The sequence below is a fragment of the Cyprinodon variegatus genome, unplaced genomic scaffold, assembly GCF_000732505.1.
Source record: "Cyprinodon variegatus isolate N-32 unplaced genomic scaffold, C_variegatus-1.0 Scaffold2849, whole genome shotgun sequence".
NCBI classification, from domain to species: domain Eukaryota; kingdom Metazoa; phylum Chordata; class Actinopteri; order Cyprinodontiformes; family Cyprinodontidae; genus Cyprinodon; species Cyprinodon variegatus.
The window spans coordinates 1-1,524 of NW_015153302.1; the positions used below are offsets into that span (position 1 = coordinate 1).

Below are 1,524 nucleotides of genomic sequence, written 5' to 3' on the forward strand. Positions count from 1 at the left end.
GATGGATGGATGATGGATGGATGATGGATGGATGATGGATGGATGGATGGATGGATGTCTGCTATGAGTGGGTGGTTGTGTCTGGTCCTCAGGTCTCCTCCTCCTGGTATTAAGGCTTATCCCTCCAGTATTGAACAGGAAGCCTGATCAATATGGCTGAGTGGATCCTGTAGTCAGACTAAGCATATAATCTGAAGTGGACCGCGCCCTCAGCATGGCGCTGCTCATTAGCAACAACAATCAATCCACCCAGTTAGAGCGTCTGAGTGGAAACACTGGGACATATGGAAATGTGGATGTTTACATGAACTTTGAGAAAACGGTTCTGGTGATGAGTTCTTCACATCGTCTGATCTTCTACCGATAAATGATGGATCCACAGCGATGGGCTGGCGGGTGGTTCTTTACTGGGCCGGGCTGGCTGATGGTGTGTCTCTGTCCGTTAATCTGTCCAAAGTGGAGGGACAGGAATTAAAGTCCAACCAAAGACTAGAGAAGGTCTGCCGAGGAGGAGGACACAGCTGGTCCAGTCTTGTCCTCTTAGCTAGTGTCTCTGGTACCAGGAAGCCACCCGCTAACTTAGTGCTGTGATCAGGAACATCCCAGCAGCTCAGGGGGTCAGCGGGTACGACCCGACCGGTGGTTCTGGAGGTTCTGGGTCCGTCCTGCCTGAAGCTGGTGGCCCGGTTCTTCCTGCAGACTGTAATCTGTGACTTTGTCAGTGGAAGTGGCACATCCAGGATTTGCGGAGCGTCAGATTAAAGCCCGTCGTCGTCATAAGTATCTGCCTCCCAATTCGGCAGGGGGGGGGCGCTGCTAGGTGTAGTCTGTGCTCTGTGGATTTACTGGATCAAAGGTTTGGACTTATTCTGGATGCAGCTTCAGGAGCGTTTGTGTGGATGACGGAGCGCTTCTGGTTGGTTCTTTCTTCCTGGAGCCTTTTCATGTTCATCAGGACCTTTTCATCATGAACTTCTGCATCCCAGACATGTATGAGCTGCCGCACTCCGGAGTCACGGGCTATGGCGTTCAGAGTGGGGGGGAGCACTGCATGTTCCCCGCAGAGGGCCCCGGGTTCGGCCACTATGAGCCCCAGCCTCTGCATCACCCGCCCTGCATGGAGCAGGCCTGGCCCCCCGGCCAGCACTTCTCCTGCGCCTACGCCGGACCGTCCTCCTTCAAGAACGAGTTCTGCAACATGGAGGTTCCTCTCAGCCACTTCCACCACCAGCCTGAGTTCTTCCCCGACGTCAAAGCCGACTATTCCCATCTGCAGTGGATGCAGGGGGCCCACAGGAAAGGTACGGGGCCACGCTGCTCTGGTCCAAACGCTTCCCATGACGGGAGTTCACTGCTGGACGATTCTGGACGACTAGCGGCTCCACCTGTCATGGTGGAGGCTCCGTATTGATCCAGGCTCCGTATTGACCCAGGCTCCGTATTGACCCAGGCTCCGTATTGATCCAGGCTCCGTATTGACCCAGGCTCCGTATTGATCCAGGCTCCGTATTGATCCAGGCTCCG

At 55.0% G+C, this 1,524-nt stretch overlaps 1 protein-coding gene across 5 annotated transcripts in view; it reads left to right on the forward strand.

Moving 5' to 3' along the window:
• Positions 1–740: 740 nt before the first annotated feature.
• The window catches only part of LOC107081069 (thyroid hormone receptor beta), a 6,716-nt gene continuing 5,932 nt past the window's right edge, over positions 741–1,524 (forward strand). For 3 of the 5 annotated variants that reach the window (XM_015369282.1, XM_015369284.1, XM_015369283.1), the window contains exon 1: positions 741–1,301. In XM_015369282.1, the coding sequence (XP_015224768.1) occupies positions 968–1,301 (334 nt within the window). In that variant the 5' untranslated portion in view covers positions 741–967. The remainder of the gene's footprint in view (positions 1,302–1,524) is intronic. The other 2 variants (XM_015369286.1, XM_015369285.1) reach the window with 2 other exon arrangements.